Genomic DNA, 19,931 nt, shown 5'->3' on the forward strand with positions numbered 1-19,931 from the left:
TTCTGTATAGTTTCGGGTTCTTTTTATTGCTCTTAGTAACGTTTGAAATTTTTAATAAAGAATCGTATTCAGATCTGTTCTAATCTTTAGATTCTTTGGAATCTTAGATACAGAGGTATTGTGTTGCTACTTTAAAGAAATATAAAAATCCGATTTATATAAAAATCTTTTTAATCAAATCATGTTTAACGATCGATTGGGAATATAGCAACTTTTAAGCAAAAATATCTTTGCCAGAATTGTGTTTATCGACTCACAAACCGATAAATGGATCATTCCGAACAATGAAATTCTGATTTGTTCATTTGTCACGCGAGTATCGATTATACGCCAGATTTCTGGCATGAATAATCGAACTTTAACTCTGTTTATTCTCTTCTACATACTATCGGAAGTTTAACCACTTTTTTTTTTTGCTTTTCTAGTACACTGTGACACTGGTTCGAGCAGAATTTAAAAATAAATGGGAATCGACAAAATTGTAAAAATCAAATCGCCGTTGAAGTTCGTTCGTATTTGCTTTAAACGCATTTTGAAGTTACATACTTTCATTTTTTATCCTAATAGTTCCTAATGAAACAGCCTTAACGATTACTAGAGTAACATAATCGTTTGATTCGTTTCTAGATTTCTAAATTCTCAAAATTTGTATTAAATTTAATATTGATTATCTAATCGCATGTTAACTCTCGTTACACACATTTATCCAAGGCAAATCATCTCGTAACATCGCTTTCCATTAATTCACGGCACGTATCGGAATCTATTGCAGGGATCGAGTATTTCCACGATAATTCGAGACCAGGTAACGACGACAATGTGAATGTGTCAGGAGAGTTGATTAAAAATGGTCTGACACGGATATGAGAAAAGTGGCGAGCAGACCAGCTGATGATGAACGAGGAACGAGCAATACTTTTAAAAAAAGGGGTGTTTTGCTGCCTGAGGTGACTTACCCCTGGACAGTGTCATGCCTAGAGTACGGAATCGCAAGGTAATTGTTGCTGTTTCTCCTTATTCTTTACTTGGCCCGACTTGCATGCTGTCCTATCGGTAGCGGCACAACACACAAGACATTTGTATACATACAAATATAGAGATATAAATTAAGAAACATGTATAGTTTTACGATGGAGTACAGCTAGCGAAGGTTGTTTGCTTCCTACACACGTACAACCGCTCATGATTTCATTGGAATTATTATAGTGTGCTTATTAAGAAACCTTCTCTCAATTTTTCTAGAGTTTCATAAATCGTTTTGTACGAGTTATCCAACAGACAATTTCAGCAACTAAATTCCTTTACAATCTAATATTATGTAAATGTCTATTATTTTGATAAAGGAGATGGAACACAAATAAGAAAAATTAGATATATAGAGGACAGCTGAAAAAAGAAATTGATGTAGTGTATAAATAACACAGTCGCTGCTGATAAAAAATATCGCTAATATCCTATCCATCGATACAAAAATAATATAAGATCGATTTTATCTTATTGCGTTGTCTGTAACTCGATCGCGAGTGGCTGACTTTAGCCAATTAACTTTTATCTTCCTTCGAGTCTGTGCATCGCTCGTTTATTTACTTTCCATTCATCGTTTATTATATTTGTTATTATCCTTGTCAAATCGAAGTGACAAAAGTACACGAAAAATCGCCAAAAGGGATGGGGAATCGCGCGGTACGAACGAAGTAGTTCGTGTGAATTATTGAAAAAATAGATACTCACCTGCGAAGCACCAGCGTCCGGTCGCACGGGCAAAAATTAGTATGAAAACGGTGAGAAGTAGCACCAGGGCTCCAACAACGATGGCGATGATAGAACCGGCATCTAAATCGACGCCTGAAATTTTATAGAAAGTCAAAATGACGTTTGTTGTACAACTTGTTTTTATCGATACAAACAAATTAAACTAATCTTATCATCGACTATTTCGCATGAGATAAATTTCCGCGACTTTTGTATAATATCTTCATCGCGATTGTAGTCTGCAAAGTTTCGAGTTCGAATATGAATAAGATCAAATGCAGAGGACACACGTATATAAAAATATTAAAAATATCGAAAATTGAATTAGAAAATATCGAATTAAAAATCATGCGCCAGTAATTGAATACGAATGCACCTCTATCGTTGAAAAATGAAGAAAAGCCAGCTTAACGAAGCTTTAACATTTCCAAGACACAGTCGATCGAACTTGAATATCTGTTAGAATAAAAATCAAAGTGTCATTGTGTCTTGTATATACTCATGTTAAAAAATGCGTTTCATCGATAATGAATGTACAAAGCAGATCGTAAATATGTTCGTGTTGGATAAAAAATATATATATACGTAAAAATATACATATATACGTAATGTAACAAGAGTCAACAAGCACTCTGAAGCCTTTGGTACATTTAATGTCTATGAAACTTATAATTCTAATGCAGAAATGTGCAAGAGAGGTCGGTGACGCGAAATCTGTGTTCGATATCGACAAAAAAGCGTTGATTCATGTAAAGGCGATCGCATAAAAATTTAGTCACGTTTATTTGAAAAATACAGATTTGCCATTCATGTTTGCAGTGGTATCAATAACAAACGTAACGTTGTATATATAACCGTATCCCGTAGCGCGGAGTTCCATTTACGTGATCCCTCTATGAATCTATCGTGTGACTTTCGCATGAATTGATGACACGGTTTGAAAATCGCGACGACGAAAAAAGAAAAAAAAAAAGAAAAATAAAGAAAAAAGAATAAGATGTTACAGCTACAGTGTTTGCACGATCTTTAAACAAACAGAGAAATATTACTTGGAGACAAACAACGTTTGGTAGATTAATAAAAATAGAAGATCGTTACGATTCTGCCGCTTCGAAAAATATCGCTGTTGTTCTTTAGCATTTCTTTTTCCTTTAATTTTTCACCGAATTCCCTTCATTCGAAAGTATACACAGACCGATAAAATAAATTTAACAAAATAAAAAATATCGTGAACCGACGTAGCTTAGTAGTAAAAATATGGCGATAAGTGTTTCGGCTTTGGGCATAGTTTATCAATTACAAAACGTGTCGTAATCCACTATTTTCATGGAACTTCACGCGTACGGAGCTACATCGACTACTTACTACGTATAATAATTTGAAAGAATGACATTACCTAGTGCGTGCATGTGTTCGGAGAGCTTACCATAGAAGTGACCGAACGGCCCTGCGTGAAAGCATGCGGTGAAGGATCGATATGGTTAGAAATACATAGCGCATACGGACACAATAGAGAAAAGACACGCAAAAATATTCTAATTCGTACATATTCGGTGTAATTGAAAACGTAATGACGGCCGTTGACTAGCGCGTGAAAGTGACAACGAATATGACATGAATCGGTAGACAGATGGTGAGTATGCTTGATCGGATGAAATGATGGTGACAAACACGAAATGTGAAAACTAACAGCATGATCGACAGCTACCGACGAATTTCAAATCAGTTTTATCGTCTTTCTCTATAGCGATATCGAATAATCAATATTCACCCGACCATACGAATGAAAATTAATTCTGTTGCTATTTAATACTTTTTCTCCCGTCAACATCGTTGATCGTGCATTTTTTTTTTTGTTTTACGCTTGCATGACTGATATTTTTAAAAATCTATTTTAATATTACGATCACACGATTAATGCTTGACATTTTTGCCTCTCTTCGTCTTTTATGTTTCCATTTTCCACTTTGACGCAGATAAAAGTTCGTCGTGATTTGCACGCTACTTTGGTGCACAGTGAGATTAGGTGATTTTTTTTCACGATAATTGAATTCTGAGCGTTTCCGTGGTTTTTACCTGCGGGTTCTGTGGCTGTCGACAAAATGATACGATATTCGTAAGCCCCTTCGTCGTTACGGGCTTCCAGGATATAGTCCTTCTCCGTGTCGGATTTTTGCACGCTGTCGATCGTCAGGATCACGCTCCACGCTCCTCTTCCCTGTAAAAAACAAATTCTTTGGTCACTTAATTACTCGATCTCTTACCAACCAAACGTTCTCTGATCCTAAAGGCGATTAATTTTTACCGTCATAAAATTGTAAATATAAAGATATTTTTACTTTTGGAATGTTTTCGAATTCGTTTATCTAACGAGCAGAGGCCAGGATCACTTTTGCATTTAAACGACGCTGTAATTTCAATCTCCGACATTCTATGGTCCGACCAAATTCTACCAACTGATATTACGCGTATTTCGATGAATTTTAATTTGATCATATTAATATTATGAATTCATTGCTGAATGTTTAATTTCGTATGCTGCATTATTATGCTAAACTTTTCACTAGCTGTGGTGTCCCTGAAAAAATTTCCTTAATGGTAATTTATCTATAAAATTTCCAAGCCTTCTGCATTTAATTATTTCAACGACGAAAACAGAAAATCACTTTAATTTATCTTTTTTCGAACGAGACGAATAATTCAACAGTTTTACTTATTTTTTTTCCTGTTGCCTCTTTTATACAAAATGAGACAGTTTTTGATACCGATAGTCGAATTATTTCGCGAGATTTCACTGCACGAATTTTAGCATCCGAATCGGCCGGAATTTCATTAAAGCTGTTTGATTAGCGAGAAACTTTGCGAGTCACGCAAATGTATAAAAAGCGCTAAGTGCACCGTGAAAATCGATGCTCTGGAATGCGGAATCTTTGTTCCATTACCCTCACTCGTATTCTCTTCCATTTCTCGTTCGTTCCTCAATTTACTCTTTCGCTGTTTTTTCACGAGAAAGCTCCTTTGGCAACTCAAATTCTACTAGCAGCTTCAGTATCTATTCCATCATTTTCTTCATTGATAATTCGATTCGTATCTCTTTTTACGAATTAATCTTTACATACTTCATTTCTATGTATAGCTTTACGTTTTGCTTCGTAGAATTCAATGTGCATTACTATTCAGGCATCTCGAGGAACGTTCAAAAAAATATTCAACATTTATAGCTAGAATTTTCATGCTGTGTTCGTTCGACCGAGCGAATTGAGAGAACACAATCGACGCGAACCTTTTACTAGTAAAGTCTATCAGACTTTCCAAGTGGAAGAATATTTATTTATCTGATAATAGAAGCTCGTTTACGTGGAAAATTTTTTAAGACGGTTTCGTACGGATTTCTTTCGATACGTTTCTAGTCTCGAATTAATGCGTGATGTTTCGTATTGATTTATACGTATCTCTGACTTTCGATAGTATTCGTTATTTAGAATAATGTGATTCTTTGATTTTTTAAACGTCTGTTGCAATAATTACAATATCGCATTTTCCATCTTGTTGTATGTTCGATATTACATTTTTTTAAATATATAATATTTCATTTTAAATAGATATGGATCATAATAATAATAAGAAGATATATGTACAGATATTAATTTGATGGAAGGTATAAGAAATTTCGTTAATTTACCAGATCCACAGCGGTCGAGGTTTCGAGTCGATTGCTTTCGTCTGGGTTACCCTCGGTGATTATTTCATTGTTCACTCGCCATTTGAAATGCGGCCTAGGGTTTGCGTAAACGGTCACGTTCACGATACCCTGGCGTCCAACTACGTATCCAAAACGCTCGATGGTTGGTTGCGGTTGAGGAGGATCTAAAAAGAAAATTTTTATTTTAATTGTTCCGCATCTTCCACAAATTTCAATATTCCGTCGTAATTCGCGTCACTGATAGAAATTCCATGCTGAAAATAAAATATTTCGAACATCTCCATATATACCCATGAAAGATTTTTAATTTGGAAAAATAGAAATAAATCGCTGGCAAGCTTACGGTTGAGTAATTAGAATTTATTTAATATCTCCAATAAGAATTTTTATTCATTCCTTTTTTTAAGTTCCTTACGTTTAGAAAGTGTTTGTACTTTTATTAGCAAAGAAGGAGTTTCTTGTTACATTACGTGTTGAGATTTGCAATTTCGTATATCGTTCGAACAATCGATCGCTTACAGAAAACTTGCAGTTGCATAGTAGTTTCCTTAGGCCGGTCGAGTGCAATGTGGCTGGCAACGCATCGAAGGATTTTTCCATTGTCCGTCCAATCCAAGCTACGCGATGCATTTTGCACGGCCAGTGAGTTATCGTCCAGGTTCGAGTCGTAAATCGTAGGTCTTTCTTCGTTGCCAATAGGTTCGTCGTCTAGTTATCATAAAAAGGACACAGAACTGAGTACGGTATAATCTCTGACAAAAAGTTAATTAAAAATCCCTCTATTTCGCCGACTAATTACCAAGGAACAAAGAAACATTGGCTGCTGGTCGTCCGGCTGGTGCGCTGCAACTCACTTCCAATTTTTCTCCTTTTCTATATATATTTCTTCCATCGGATCCAGGACTAGCGTGAAGCTCTGGATTATTCGGCGGTTCTGAAAATCCAGTTGCAAGCATTAATTATTCCTTAGATGCAAGAACGACGTTGAATTTTCTATTGAAAGTCAAGCGTTAAAATTGCCCAGCTATGTCGATGCTCGTTAATTTTCCACGGTTCAAGCAGGAGAAAACTTGCAGATCTTTATTTAAATTCGCTCGAAACATCTGCAAGTCTCCATCATGACCCGTTTTCGTCATTTATCTTTATCGACTTTATCTGAAAATAGTAATTTCCTTTCGCGCTACCCTCCCCTCCTTCTACAAACCCGTCGCGTAAGCAATTCTCTTAACGAAGATTAATTAGCTCTCGAATTCCCGCACACGTATATTCCACACTGTAATATTTTTCCCTGTACGGGGGAATACTTTTCTCAGACAACTAACGTCGCGAAGTTTTACAACGATTTTCTCATTAATTTCCAGGCTACGCGTAAAAACGACGACGATTAATTACGCGCGCTCTTTTAATTATGCTTCGACTCCTTTGCAATTAAGGATTAGCATCTGATGCATGTGACATACACTGCTGTTTTTAACTGCTATCCGTAACTCTTGTGTTAAAACGAATTCTTTAGCGATTCTTTCCAACGTATAAGGCTATGATAAGAGTAACTGCATCTTTCTGATGAACTGATTGACGAATATGCCAGAACGATCAGACGTATAGATTCTTATGAGAGAAGCTCTAACGTTCTTCGGATGTTTGATTCGTCAGGACTCATATCAACTGTAACCATAGCCTAAGAAAGATACAAGGAAGAGGAAACTGCTACTTCTAGTCTTATTATTAATCTTAACGCGAGTTGTGAAATTAAAATTAGACCTTGAAGAGTGAAATGGATAGAAAATAATAATACATACTGGCTACGATAATTCTCGTAGATGCCTGTGCCTCCGCTCGACGTTCGGTAGTTGTCAGGGTGCACTTGAAAATTCCATCGTGACTTTCCTTGATCTTGGCAATGTGAACGCCGCATTGGCCGGCCTCCGTGCCTTCTCCGTAATACTCGATACCATCTTCAGACGGTTGTCCCTTGGATAACACCATTCCACCTTCTTCGCCAGGTATTTCGACACGGCATACCCGTAGTGGTCTACCCACTCTGCACAAAATTTGCAAACTTTCGCCCAGTCGCACGGCAGTCTGATGTTTTGGCTCGATGTCCACGACCAGGTTCGGTTTCGATGCTGGAACCAAGAGAAAGAATAATTAGATTCTCTGATGAAAATAATTTCAAAGGCATGCTATATTATATCAGGTGAAAATTTGCGCACGAAACGGGACGAATTTAAAAGAATTGCAACGCTGATGGTTTTCACAGACACTAGACATTATGAATATATTATACTATATGGCGAAAATTCACAGCGTAGTATACCTATTATATAAAAACGCGTATGTGAAACGCGATGAATTTAAAGAGATTAAAATTCCGTTAGTTTCATCAGACGTTGTTTCAAAGTCTGCCTGAATTTTTCTCCCGGCAGTTAATTTTTTTGCAGCCCGCCATGCAATTGAATTATCGCGCAAAGGAACAGGGTTGAAGCTCCATAATTTTTCTTAATCTCCGCGTTACACGTTACTTCTTACCGGGTACTGTGAATCCTCCGCGTTTGTGGCACTCGCTTTCGAGAACATTCGTTATAATTTCATTGAAACGCGCGGAGATTCACGGTGCATATAATCGGCGAAGTAACGAAGATACAGTGTTTTAGCGAAGAAGTGACAATAAGTGTAGCCGTTTGTAGTGGACGATATCGTGCTATTTATATGCGAATGGAGTTCTTGCGAGGAGAGTTAAGGGAGGTGTTAAATTTATGGATACGTGTCCGCTTTCAATGGCTCGTAACTTATAATAATCAAGAAGACGCGCAATAAAAGCCTGCCTTCATCGACTACGTGGGCGACGAAGATTTAATATCAGCGTCACCTTGAAATTGCACGTCATCCCACGACGTTAATTTTAATTTCCAGTCGATTCGTTGCACGGTATAATAATCATCGTCATTACGCTCGCGGAGAGGCGTAACCATGGTTTTTCGGCTGTGCTTTTATACTTGCGTCGACTCGTGCTTTCGACTCTTCGTAAAGAAAATCGTAAAACTCATATAAGACGTTTCATTTCGAAGAATGAAACTTGCACTGTATGAAAACATTTTATACGATTTCATACTTTTTATATTCTTTGTACTTCTTTTATGACTTTGCTCGTCCTGCTTTCCAACTTCGTGAAATTGATTTCTTTAATCTTAATTCCTAAAAGCCCCTTTTATATTAGACTTTTTATACCTTAATTCCACTTCTACGGCTTCTTATTTCAAATTCTTAATCTTCCGCCATCGTTCTGTACACTTTTACAATAAACTGACGGAAGCGTTTCCTACTTTCTTATACTTCTATAAATAACACTTTCGATCGTTTCATATTCTTCGAAGATAATAACGGTATTACATTCTACGGAACATAAATAAGATTTCAGATTCTTTCGAGCGACAGACGTAGATACAAATATCTGTGTATCGTTGTATCGTTTTATCGAGTAACAAAACGACGTGAGATTACGTTTCCCATTTTGCACGGCTACCTCTTTTCCAATCGGTTTTCCCTATTTGCTCCCCACAACGTGGCTGAAACTTGCAGCGCGATCGTTCATCTAAAACAGCGCGGAAAAAAAGACGGGCGAGCTTCGAAGGAATTTCCTTTCGAACCAGCGCACCCCATCCCCATCGCTTTTCTGAAACTTTCCGTAATTGTACTGGTATGTAATGGATAACGAGAACTACCTACAGTCCGCTTGTATCGCAAATGAACAAAAGTTTCGGCGCAAAAAGCTTCGAAAGTATCGAGCTGTACCTGAGCCAGCTCCAATGTCTAGGAAATGGACGAGAGAAAGAGACAGCAACGCTTACTAGAAAAGCGAGAACGTGTAACTGCCACGTTCCATTAGTAATTGCATTGTCAAACTGGTGTTAGAGTTACAGTTTGCGTTATAAGACGCGTTATGGATCCATTCAAAGTATTGTAGCGGCACATGAGTCAATGGAAGATACGAGTCGGGAGAGACTCGTATTGTTGTGACTTGAAGCGTCAACGTTGTTTTGGTTTGCTAGGTTCAAAGGTAAACGAACTCCGGACAAAATATTATTTGTTATCGTCAACCGGAGTTACATTGGAACTTTTTATGATACCACCGGTCGATACAAATAGACGAACGCCTCTGTAGGACAATCAGTATAGCGAATCATTAAATAGCGAGTCATGCAGTCGAATAGCGAGCGTAGAGTTGAACAGTAGCATCGAGCGAGCGACGATTACGACAGGTATACAATATCTTTGTGCTTGTATTTAAAGTGATTCTAATATAATCGACTATCACAATTGTATCACTCGTATCTTTAATAAATCAACACGTTTAATAATCCATCTGAGCATCATTGAGCATTTCAACTTTCTGTGTACATATAATATATGTTTGCAACGGGGCTGTCTTTAGGAATAAGAATTTATGTGGATGACGGCTAATTGTGAATTAGAAAACCGTTTATTGTAGAGTATCGAACACGCAGTAGAAATATGCCTGAATGTATGTGTATGCATCGTTTACCTTGAGTAATATATTGTAGTTAAAGTTTTTCGTTTCGATAGCATTTGATATAATTAAATCGAAGCAGAATTCTCGTAGTATGTTTGAAATTGGGAGAAAAAGTAATCCAATAATGGGTGGATTGAAAGGCGGGCTTTCAGTTTCTGTTTCTATGTCCCTTGTTCAATTGGTCATCGTTCATACTTGTTTAAACGTAAGCTGTATTATGTTCTCGACAGTGCAGTGTGTAAAAGCGGTTGCACATTAAAAGAAAACTGGATTTCCCTCGGTTTTCGGCTTAGTTCGTTATAAGCAGTCACGCGTGCTCTTGTGCGCGATGCTCGTGAGCAACGCCGCAGTGAAAAACGAGAAACAGGCTTACGAGCGACTGTTCTGCAACAAATTAAATTTTAGAGAAAATTGGTTCATTATCCGTGCGAACGTTTCACAGTGTAACGCAGTTTGTTGCTATAATTGAATTACGAATCGGGCGGTAGCACCGTTGCCTTGTGAATTTATTGTATAGAGACAGATATAAATTTTATATTTTTCGTTACATTTGGAGAAAATTTATCCTATCCTCTGAACAATTATTTTGTAAGTTCTTTTATTACTTCTCTTCTTGAGAAACTGTCTGTTTACTACGATTTACAAAATTTACTGTCACTTGAACGCTGTTCTTAAAAGAAATATGAATGCAAATTGTCAGCTATTTAATTAAAGTATTTTCTAATATTCCTCCCAAGCGCTTCTCTGTGTAAAGTTAAGTATGTACAAACACAATCTTCCGTTTCTTTATCGCCTTGAAAATTATACCACGGTTGGTATATCGTTGCATAAAGAAAAACTAACGAGCATCTGATTTGTCGGCAAAACAAAGTCCCGCGCGCGACAAGGGATGACGAAAGATGCCTGTAAGAAGAACGGCTGATACAATTCGTGGGTAGTTATTATTCGATGCGTCAAGGCGAGATGAAATATGATAATCGTTATTCGCGCCACGCCCGGTTTATCATATTTCTTCGGTCGCATTATCATAATGGCATCGTGCACGAGATCGGCCACGTTCGGCTCGATGTGAGACAGGCCGTGTTCCTAACTCGCCAGATTGATGCAGCTTATGATCCCTCGAACGAAATTCGACCTCGTTTCTTCCTCAACGCATTGCCATCTAGTCAATTCATATGTCAGCGGCAACGAATTAGATGTTTAGAATTTTCTTATGTAGCAAATGTAACTGGCCACGCTTAGATCTAATTTGTATGATGATGATAGAGTCACCTCCGTGCCTCCTATGACGCGTTAATTGCTAGAGGGAAAAAGGAAACGAGAGTTGCTAATCGAACAAGATCGCAGTTCTTTTTGATTGAGTTATTACAGGCAAGTGAGCAATAAATCAGAGTGTAACGAGGAAAAAGATTTGTCGTGAGACAAAGTGGATATTTTCGGATTTTATCGATGTAATCGCGAATAGTCGTGCCTCGTTGCAATGCTAATGGAATTTTCGCAAGTTACGTATAGTATACCATACATGCATAATACAAAAATGTTCTATGGTTAGTGTTTCGTAAATAACGTTTACGTTCGCGTTTGCTGTATCCTTTGAAGATTACGCTGGGGTTTTGCATACAAGCGTTCTCTCCTACATAAACGTAACTCACGTCCACGTAAGAAAAGCTACGTCGCGATTAACATATAGCGTGTAAAACACATTAATACCGTAAATTACATACGGTAGGGCTTAAAACAGAGGCATTCTCGCAACCGATGAAAAATCATCATGAAACTTCTTCACCGGGGGGTTGAAAAAAGGTATAGAAACGCGGTACTGCAGAAACGACTTTGTTTCTCTGCTTTGATTTATTTGCACCACTTAATTAAATCCCGTCTCTATTCATTCGTGATTATAATCTTTTTACTGTGATGAACAAGAAGGAGCTTTTATTTTGTCCAGTGAAAGAACTCGCTAAGCGATTTCCTTAAGAGAAAGAAACTCCTTTCAACGTCCATTGTTCCATCAGGAACTTGATATGTACCTTAAAAACGAACATTTTTAATCACCTTTATTTCTTTAATTTTTTCTCCTCCGAGCATCTTTCATCATTTTTCTTTTTTCTCTTGATTCCACGGTGTCAATCTTTCACGTAAAATTAATTCTTATCGTTTATTATCTTTCCTATGTTCCTGTATTCTTCGCCGAGATGTACTCTCCGATGTAAAAAGAAAGTAAAAGAAGAAGAAGGAAAGCAGTAGGAGATTTCAAAAGAAATTGTCGAGCCACTCGAGGCTCTTTCAGTCTATCCTTAAGAGTCGTTATGCTTTCCTTTGTGAGAATCTTTCTTAAAACAGAGACAGTTCGCAAAGTAGCTCTTTCAATCAGCGGAAACGATACGCTCAAACCGTTGAAGCCACGATATCGCGATGCTACCGATCGATTAAACAAAGAAACCAAGTAACGATATTAAAATAAGATTTATTTCGTTACGATTCGAGGATTGGTTTATCGTAACGTAATTTCCTTTGCAGCTCGGGAATTCACGAGATTATCTGCTTGATTCTTCTTTAGATCGAAAACACACGCTGTAAACGAACGCGTTCGATGCTCTCATTAGATTAGGACACCGTTCGACTATCGTAAGCACATAAATCCAATTTGATTTTCCGGCCATCAATTTGTTATACGGCTGACGTCGCGATCTAATTTGAAACACCTCCATTTCACCGTCCCGTGCCCCTACATTTGCCGCGGAGGTCCGAAAACCGCAGCAACAGATGCGATGATTTGTGGACAGTGGCGTGCATCAGTGCACCTATGAGGCTGATGCACTTTGCAGCCCCGCATAATGAATCGACACTGTACTCGTCCATAAATTAAATTTAATGAAATCCTGCTTTATCTTTTTAGAGCTTCTTATGCGATGCCTCGTTTAGGAAAGTTTATTGAATATCGATTTCCTGTCAACATTCAACGTATCGTCAAGCAATTCTACATCAGAATTTTCATTATTTCGTGTCAAAACACGACTGTTTAGCCAAGTGATATAGAACTTAGAAATGATGTTTCACGGTAGTTGCAAAATACGTCTGGCCATTTGCGGTCTGCTTCTACTTGGCCGCTTATACGTATCCTAAGTGCAAGTATTAATCATATATCTGTGTATTTTATTGTTTCTTTAGATATTCGTCTTATTCGGAAAATTATTACGATCAACAATCATATTCAACGTCACCAAGCGTTTATAACTCATCGTATAAAGCTTTTTGAAAATTTTTTTTTATGATTCCAACGTAATTACTATTTTTCGATGCTCATTCTGCGATTAATTTTCTCTTCTACTTCGAACATTCAAATTCTTCGAAAAACCAATGTCGATTCATACAAAGGGGAAAAGAGCGATGGCAGGGCAAGATACCGACAGTCTAGCAGAATCGCGACAGAGTTTCATTGTCGAAGCGACTCGAACGATTCTGAAGTATGCCCCCAAGGTTGAGCCGCGTTTCTGTTTAAAGTTCCCTCGTAGCAAGACACGTTGAACCGCGAAGAAAAGAAAAACACAAAGCGATCCACCAATAATCATGCTCGCTCGTTCCCACGAGATACTTCCTTTCGAACTGCAGTTTTCGCCGAGAAGAAAATGCTCGTGGCGGACAAAGGGCGGAGGGAACAAGCGGACGGGATGAATCGCTGCCAGTTTGAATTTGCGTATCGATGACTGTCTCAACCCTTCCAAAAATGACTGGTAAACACGTCCTTTGTATACTGAATTCTTATTGCCGTCTATTTTTGTCGCGTTAAAGCAGGGAATCGCGAGACCTACTTGGGAACACGTGTAACCGCGAGCAGAAACAAAATGAGACGTAAGAGAAATAAAAACGAAGAGCACAGAGTTATGAAATACGAAGGAGAATTTAAAGCGCTGAAAATAGGTCGTAAAAATATAATTCTTGGTAATTTGCGAAAGAATTAAAATTCAACTCCAGACACATGGAAATTTAGAAGAATTCCGGAAAGTATATTTTAATAAGAAGTAAGCATGGACTTCTGCGAACAATTGCGAGTGACACGAATGATAGATAGCGTCATTATCTGGCCAAGGATTCGAACGAACGAACCTAATTCCTTCCTGAGAATATTGAATAGAGACGAGAAAAAATCAAATTAATAAAAGGATAAAAGTAATCGTTTTACCATAAATTATAGACATTTTATTTGATACGTAATGACACGATTGATAAAAGTCCATACGATGAAACAGTCGGTTGACTAATTTAAATATGGATTCAATTGAAACTAGCAATTCGTTGTGCACACGTTGACCCAGTAATTTTCAGTCGTCTGGTCGAGTAATTAATTGAAAAATATGGCGACAAGCGCAACGATGAATAACCAAAGTTTTAAAAAAATGGACAGTTCCCTGAAAGAAGTAGCAAAAATGATTTTCCTCGGTGAAATAATTTATAAGGTCATCCAATCCTGACGTCGTAAATATTGTTTAACCGCGATATTTTTTAACGTAGAACATCTTCCTCGTCTTCGGCGAGCACGTCGCCACGACACGGACTCACGAAGATTTATATTCTACTAAAAAATTTATTTTTTCTTATCGTTGCCATATCTGCGCTTACATATTTTCTGGGTGTGGCGTAAATTTCTTTCAGAAGAAGACGTAGTACACGACTCTTCGAGAATATCGTCGGCACCAGTGATCCGATCGCGAACCACGACTTTTAAATTTTAAAGGACGCGGTGAGATAATCTCGGTTATATGGAAATGCGATGCGCCGCACCCGTTTCACGTGTACACAATTTCCCACTGATTTCCAATTTTCTTGACTGTGTATTTTCGCCTCATGAAGTGTGCGTCACGATAGGAAATGACGGAGCTAGTTGGACGAACATATTCGGACAAAAGTAGAAGCGCGAGGGCAACGCTGGTTTCTGGAGCGATGAAGATAAGAATAAGAAAAATTAGATGTTAGAAGAAGATCGATCTATTTTTGTCTACTTTAAGTGGATTTTCATAGAACGACATACACCTAATTCTAATCTCTCTGTTCGTCTCGGTTGGTAATTTCTAATGAATTCTAGTGCACGAAAACATGCACGAAAATCTACAGGTGGTTACAAGCAGACTTTAGATTTATGGAAAATTAAAAAAGGAAAGAATGCATAAAATGCGCGATATGTTACAAAGTATAGTACTCGTTATAAGATTCAGCGTGTGAAAGGAATGTGTGTCCAAGTTCCATCTTTTTAGCTCCATTCATAAAAACGTGAATATGCATAAAGAGCTCCAATTATAAATACTAAAGCAAAATTACAGCGAAGAAGAAAACGAGAAAGGAGAAAAATTAAAAGAATCGTACGTTTAATAAGAGTATCCCGTTTCTGAAGAAAAACATATAACGCGATATTTCTTTTCGAAAATGTTATTTTCTTAATTGTCTGGCGCAAGGGGTAAAAAACGACGAAGAGCAAGAAGCATGGAAAGACGGATACGAGGAAAGGAATACAGAGCATGGAAAAAGAAGAGGAAGGAATAAAGTAACCGTACGAGGCGATGATACGACAAAGTAGAAACGGATGAAGGAAAGCGGAATTAAAGGGATGCACGAGGACAGTGTCGGAGCAAACCGCTGCGGCCACCTACTATATGCAAGCTGCAAGGGGTGGAACTAATCCCAGCCGGCACTTCTCGTATTAGATGATATTCTCTAACATTGCTAATTTCGCTCTCGGTGTGTCGCTACAAAATATGCGAAGCTACCCACTATGCCGTGTTTCGTGTTCCTGTTCCTGTTCCCTGTGCCTGGTTCACCCCATAGTTGCAGACGAGAGGACGAAACTCGATTTTCGTCGTAATCAGAGCGAAGTGCAGGCGCTGCACGCGGCTCGTATGTTAAAATTCAGGGCAAGGATGTATTTAAAGGATACGCTGACGTGGATATTAACTGCTGGCAATCCGTTGCAACGCGAAGGCCGCCCTCGAGAAAGGGCCATAATTTTCGCACTGCAGTTACGCGTTTCTAATTTTTATATCGCTTTAACTTGTTCGACTGCTTCTCCTTTCTACTGAATATAATGAAATAGTTTTCGACTGTTCGTGCGTAATTGTCAAGCTACCGTCGTACGATGGTTTTCAGAGTTGACATTTTTCCCTAGTTTTTCAACTTTTTATTAAATTTTCTCTTATTGCATTCGTATGCACAGGCTGCTTTGTTTATCGTTGTGTGATAAAACTTGCCCGGACAAAGTAATACTATTTCGAGGGGCGCGTGTGACGTCGGATGAAATCGTTTTTCGAGATCATCCTTTCATTCTAAATCTGTCGTTACGCATGCCCATTGAAACTGGGTAACATAATTTTCATAAGTTTCTTCGTGAAACAGTAAGTGATAGAGATATGTAGGTGCCTTGTTTCTCGTGACTCATCCTATCCTATCAAGAGAAAGTAAAGTTCTTCTTCTCTGCCTTTCACCGATTACGATATCGTCGAAGATCGACAAACGAAGGGATTAAAGATCTTTCCCGAAGACTGTTCGTCTCCGCCGTTCCTCGATAAGAATGATCTTAATTCCAGTGGAAAAATCGCTGGCCTCGTTTCCTTGCTGATAAGCTGCATGGAAAGGTATTGCATAGACAGACAAGTATATGCAAAAAGAGGATCCAGCGAAAAAAGTTGACGCTTTATGGAAGGGAGAAACACGACTATCGAGTACGACGGCAGAGTAGTTCTCTATGTTTCAAATCCCTAAAGCTTTTTCCAGACCAACCGAGCAAGGAAAAGGGTACATCATTCAAGCCCGGGGAAAATAGAGCAATCTCGTGACACATGGGAAATCCATGCATTACTTGTACCGATGGAGCAGTTGCTCTCGAACGTATTGCATTTTTGTATGGTGCGTAGCGAAGCGGCTAGCGTGACTTGGCTGGTGAAAGAGTCGTCGCCCCGCGATCACCAAATGGATCCATTTGGCCATTCATCGTGGCCACGTATTTGATGGTTTAATGACGAACGTCCAGAGTTAAAAGGTCCCTTCGACGTTTTAGCAATTAGTAACCTGTGAAATATTCGGAAAGTGACCGCGGCCGAAAAGAACTGTTTCCGGCGAATGATTGATAAAAGAAAGAGGGAAAATGATTTTTTCGTCAAGCGTAGTTCGATTGCCGCGAATTAATCACGGCTGGTCAGTTGAGAAAGAAATTATATTTTGAAGGAGCATGTACGTGGTTCGATAATACAATAGGAATATTTTGAAAGTATTTCGATAAACATCGCTTTTTCAATTTAATTGAACGTGGCTTTGTACTAAACGTTGTTTTATTTTTCATATTCCATAGATAAATATCCCCCGTGTAATCCACATTTTACAGATTATTTTATACGAATAATATTTATTTATTAATATATTTTACCGTCAGTTAAATAAATAAATAAATAAATATTTAATCCCCGTTTGGAAGTTAATCATGCGCACGTTACACGATATTAAAGCAAAACCGACGTGTATAAATTTTTGGCGGGTCCACGGTCGCGCGGATCCAACCATAATTATCATCGCCTTGTAAATCGTACCTCATGCATTAACCACATAAATTATTCTCTATGCGGGGGAGGAGCAGGTTCAGAAACTGCATTACATCATCGCGTGTATGCAAATAATTAGTCATTATCGAACAACGACGAGTATCGTGTATAATCATACGGATTAACGCGACCGTAAAAGAACAATCGAGTGTTCTCTATCGACAAAAATTGATAAATATTTCCTCGATTCAGCCGTTTCGTCGCGTCGACGAAATAACCAACGTGAACAGTCGAGCGCGCCACCATTTTATTGATTTTTAATTTTAATTGCCCATCCTCGTTAGCCTGTCGCAGCGACGAAACAGGATAAACACAAAATCCGATGTAAATACATTGCTTCGACGGATCGTACGAGGGATCACGCGATTTTTTTTTTCTATAATTAATCGCGCGAAACACCTCGATTTTTGTTCATGAATAATAAAAAATTGAAATTCGAGCGTGCTACGGGAGGCGTAATAGCATCGGTATCTCGATCACAGTGATTTTAATAAATTCCTGTAACTCGACGGAAATCTCTCTGTTCCTCTTACACGGCGTTGTTTTACAGGCCGACGAGTTTTAACGTTGATATCACGCGATAGATCCGAAAACGACAAGTAAAATAATTAATTTCACGTCCCGTTCGCAACGAAGGCTTTAAATGAAACGCTTCGCAATTGGTGATTATCTACACTTTTATTAAAAGATCGGCGAGAATGTCAGTTTCGAATTAAAAAACGATTTTAATTGAAAACATTTGGGAAATTCTCGTTACTACGAAAAATGGCACCATGATACGATAATCATACAGAAATAAATTAATCTTTGGATTTAAAAGATATAATACAATACATAATGATTTACGAACATTTTTCAACGCCTATTTTTCGATCTCTGATCGAAATACCTACATGCGCTAAATGTTCCTTGACTTCTACGTATTATACATTTTCCAATTTCTTTCAAACTCTATCGACATAATCGTGGATCATAGTCTGATCTCATTACTGGTGCCAATGAAATTTCACTACGATTCATGAAAATTAATCCAACGAATCGATCATCTCGTCTCGAGAAAATATCAATCTCTAACGTAACGTTCGATCAATAACGACGAAAGAAATGACACAGGGGGAAAAACTTAGATCGTCTGAAAGGTCAATGTGGTAGCCGATGGAGCTGCTTGAAGCGGTAATTTAGGTGAAATGGCCACAAATCTTGACGGGGATTAAGGTTGGTTTACACGACAGTAAATCAACTCATCATCGTTCGTCCGGTCCGAGAGCATCGTCAGCCTCGATTCACCCCTTTTTCCAGGTAGTTCGCGAACGCAGGAAGAGAAGCTCGTCTCAAGCACGATACGAAGCTTCTCTACCCTTCACGAAACTTGGCAAATCGGTTTTGCTCAGCCGATGATGGCGTCGGAATCGAGTTACGCAAAATGGATTTCGCGTTAAATAACTATCGCGTTTCTGCTCGTCGGACACGACACGGTCACGATCTTTGCATTTCTTACCTTATCGTTGTCCGTTGCTTGACTGCGGATATTTATACAAATTCATATTTTTATAAAACGGAGAAGTGAAATTAGAATAAAACTGCGTATCTTGGTGCATTCCAACGAAATTTAATACCGTTGGGTGGATCGACCGCGAAATAGAAGAAAACAAGGGTAGAGATTCCGAATTCGTTCGGCAACGCGAGTTCGTAGTTTGTTTAATTAGATTTACGCCGACTTCGTTCGAGATAGGTAAGAACAGCGTCCGCGAACTGCTGCAAATGGAAATTTAGTTTGGATGAGTGTACTTCAGCCTTGAAACTTCAGCTTTATCCCTGAAGTATCTCTTTTTCTGGAGCAAAAACAAACTGCTGGTTGGGCGATTAGTGTCAGAAGTGGAATATTTTGAAATTCCTTGGTCTTTCGATAAGATTGATCGAATTTATGAAATGGCGATCAAACGATGCCAAATTATCAAGTAATTCTGTTAAATTTTAGTTGCTTTACGGGTGGTCATATGACGATTTTTTAATTAAGAAATATGGGCGAAATTGTAATTCCTATTAGACAATCTAGAAGATTAATTAGTCACGATTAGAATTAGCCACGAGAGTCTAATATTCTGAGAAACTAAAATTTACAAGAGATAATGCAACATTGCACACGCGCAGAATAATAATAACGAAACTCCCAAAAGGTGCATCGAACGTTCGATAATGGGGTAAAAGATACGCTCGACACGTTCGAAAGTTGACCGATGGAAGAGACGTAGCTTGCCGCAAAGATGATTGTTGAGCGGCAGTTATCGCCGATCTGTTGTCACCTTACAATGGATCGGTTCGTAACAGTTCTCTCTCGTAGTTGCGCTTCCTTCCACTTATTCGC

At 38.3% G+C, this 19,931-nt stretch overlaps 1 protein-coding gene across 8 annotated transcripts in view; it reads right to left on the reverse strand.

Moving 5' to 3' along the window:
* LOC126870837 (fasciclin-3) overlaps positions 1-19,931 on the reverse strand; it is a 345,058-nt gene that overhangs the window by 14,017 nt on the left and 311,110 nt on the right. For 4 of the 8 annotated variants that reach the window (XM_050628895.1, XM_050628903.1, XM_050628899.1 and 1 more), the window contains exons 2-8: positions 7,255-7,581; positions 6,255-6,389; positions 5,975-6,163; positions 5,435-5,619; positions 3,829-3,970; positions 3,149-3,199; positions 1,732-1,845 (exon numbers count right to left, since the gene is read on the reverse strand). In XM_050628895.1, coding sequence (XP_050484852.1) covers positions 1,732-1,845; positions 3,149-3,199; positions 3,829-3,970; positions 5,435-5,619; positions 5,975-6,163; positions 6,255-6,389; positions 7,255-7,581 — 1,143 coding nt within the window. Of the gene's footprint in view, positions 1-1,731; positions 1,846-3,148; positions 3,200-3,828; positions 3,971-5,434; positions 5,620-5,974; positions 6,164-6,254; positions 6,390-7,254; positions 7,582-7,984; positions 8,122-19,931 lie in introns of those variants that run through there. The other 4 variants (XM_050628897.1, XM_050628901.1, XM_050628902.1 and 1 more) reach the window with 3 other exon arrangements.

This window comes from Bombus huntii, chromosome 11 (assembly GCF_024542735.1).
Source record: "Bombus huntii isolate Logan2020A chromosome 11, iyBomHunt1.1, whole genome shotgun sequence".
Classification (NCBI taxonomy): domain Eukaryota; kingdom Metazoa; phylum Arthropoda; class Insecta; order Hymenoptera; family Apidae; genus Bombus; species Bombus huntii.